This window comes from Sinocyclocheilus grahami, unplaced genomic scaffold (assembly GCF_001515645.1).
Source record: "Sinocyclocheilus grahami isolate Dianchi unplaced genomic scaffold, SAMN03320097.WGS_v1.1 scaffold581.1, whole genome shotgun sequence".
In the NCBI taxonomy this organism is placed as follows: domain Eukaryota; kingdom Metazoa; phylum Chordata; class Actinopteri; order Cypriniformes; family Cyprinidae; genus Sinocyclocheilus; species Sinocyclocheilus grahami.
In genome coordinates, this window is record NW_015505760.1 from 153,333 (window position 1) to 155,090 (window position 1,758).

Consider the following 1,758-nt stretch of genomic DNA (forward strand, 5'->3'; position numbering starts at 1 on the left):
TCAATATTAAATCAAAAAACAAATGATCGAATGATACACGGATTTGATCCTAATCCTTTGAACGGCTGTGTAATAAAAATATATATCTTTTATGTATATGTATATTTACTGTATGTTTCTGTTTTGCATCAAAAACTTTAGCATGAAAATTTCAAGATGTCACATTTGTCGTTTCTGTCTGTAGCTTGTGGTCCTGACTAAAACAGGCGAATGTCTGTTTCGGATCTCTCCATGGGCCAAACATGTCACAAAAACACTAGATTCTGTCACCTATGACTGGACTCACTGGGACCCTCCACAGCCATACCAGGTGAGTGTACACAGCTGAATAGAAATACAGTAGAATACACACAATATAATTATTCTGGGCAATTATTCAAGACACTTTAGGACCCTCCATTGTGTTGGGGTTAACTTGACACTCATTCGATATTCAAACTACTTGAAACACTGGGTAAACTCTTTATTTCTTCTTGAATTTTTGTGATGATCATGTTGTTCTCATTTAGGATGTTTTAGGGGTCAAATTGAACCCCATTCTTTTTCATGCAATTTGCCAAAAAATAAACACTCGAAGACACTTGAAAACACTTGAAAAATTATATAAATTACTGAAATAATATGGTAATAAATTAATCAGATGAATCACATAAATTAATAAAAAAGTTATAGTTATTATTATATTATATTATATCAGGAATGATTATATTATATTATCAGGTATATCAGGAATGACTTTTATAATATAATATAATATATAATATAATTGTCGCGTGTTTGTTTCTGTTTAGTTCCTGTCTGCCCTTATTTGGTTCAGTTCCTGTTCTCATTTAGTTAATCAGCATTCGTTAGTTTCCACCTGTGTTGCATTAATTATCTTATTAGTCCATCGTTTGGTTTAGTGTATATAGCCCTGCCTTTTCTCAGTTTGTTTGTACTGTCTCCATCATGTAAAGAGGTTGTTTTCTCCTGATTTTTCCCAAGTGTATTTATTAAAGGACTCTGTGTATTTGATATTTGCCTCCTTCGTACTCCTTCAAGCTCCTTCGCCTGGCAACCCCTGACAGAAGACAGGACTCTAAAAGGATGGACTGGGCTGAGGATTTACTTCTGAACATCCAGCAGGAGGGAAGGCCATTGGAACGGTATGTGGAGGAGTTCCTGAGTGTTTATCATCTGGTGAGCTGGAGCGATCATATGCTTAATGCTTGCTTCCGGCAGGGACTTGACGATGATCATTTGTTCCGATTTCTGTCTCCTGGCGATTGTTATAGACCCGTAACAGACTTTATAAATTATGTCCTTTATTTGAATGACTTCAATCTCTTTGTGGACGATAATTGTCCAGATCCCATCTGGAAGCATGTGGGCGCTCCAGCTCACCACAAACCAGCACCCTCCACATACTGCTCCAATGAGCCCGCTCCCTTCGTTCCACCCGTGCCTTCCGGATCCCATCCAAGATCCATTCCAGCCCTCAGCCCAGAAAATGAGGCACCAGCGCTCCTGGATTTGGCGCTTCCGCCAGAGTTCTCGGCTCCTATCCTGTCGCCTGAGTCTGCTCCAGAAAGCTCTCCTTTGGCTCCTGAGTCTCCTTTGCCTCCGCTGGTCCCGTCCAGCCCTCTTTCATCTCCTGAGCCTCCTGTGTTGGCGAACTCCACTTCTCCAGAGCACCCCCCAGAATTCCTAGTTTTCCCCAAGAAAATTTGGGGGGGCAACCTGAACTGCCTGCTCCGCCATGGCCCCCTGAGCTACCAG

General features: G+C 41.0%; 1 protein-coding gene across 1 annotated transcript in view; it reads left to right on the plus strand.

Moving 5' to 3' along the window:
• gbe1a (glucan (1,4-alpha-), branching enzyme 1a) overlaps nt 1–1,758 on the plus strand; it is a 158,884-nt gene that overhangs the window by 46,022 nt on the left and 111,104 nt on the right. The window contains exon 4 of the mRNA XM_016240088.1: nt 185–310. Coding sequence (XP_016095574.1) covers nt 185–310 — 126 coding nt within the window. The remainder of the gene's footprint in view (nt 1–184; nt 311–1,758) is intronic.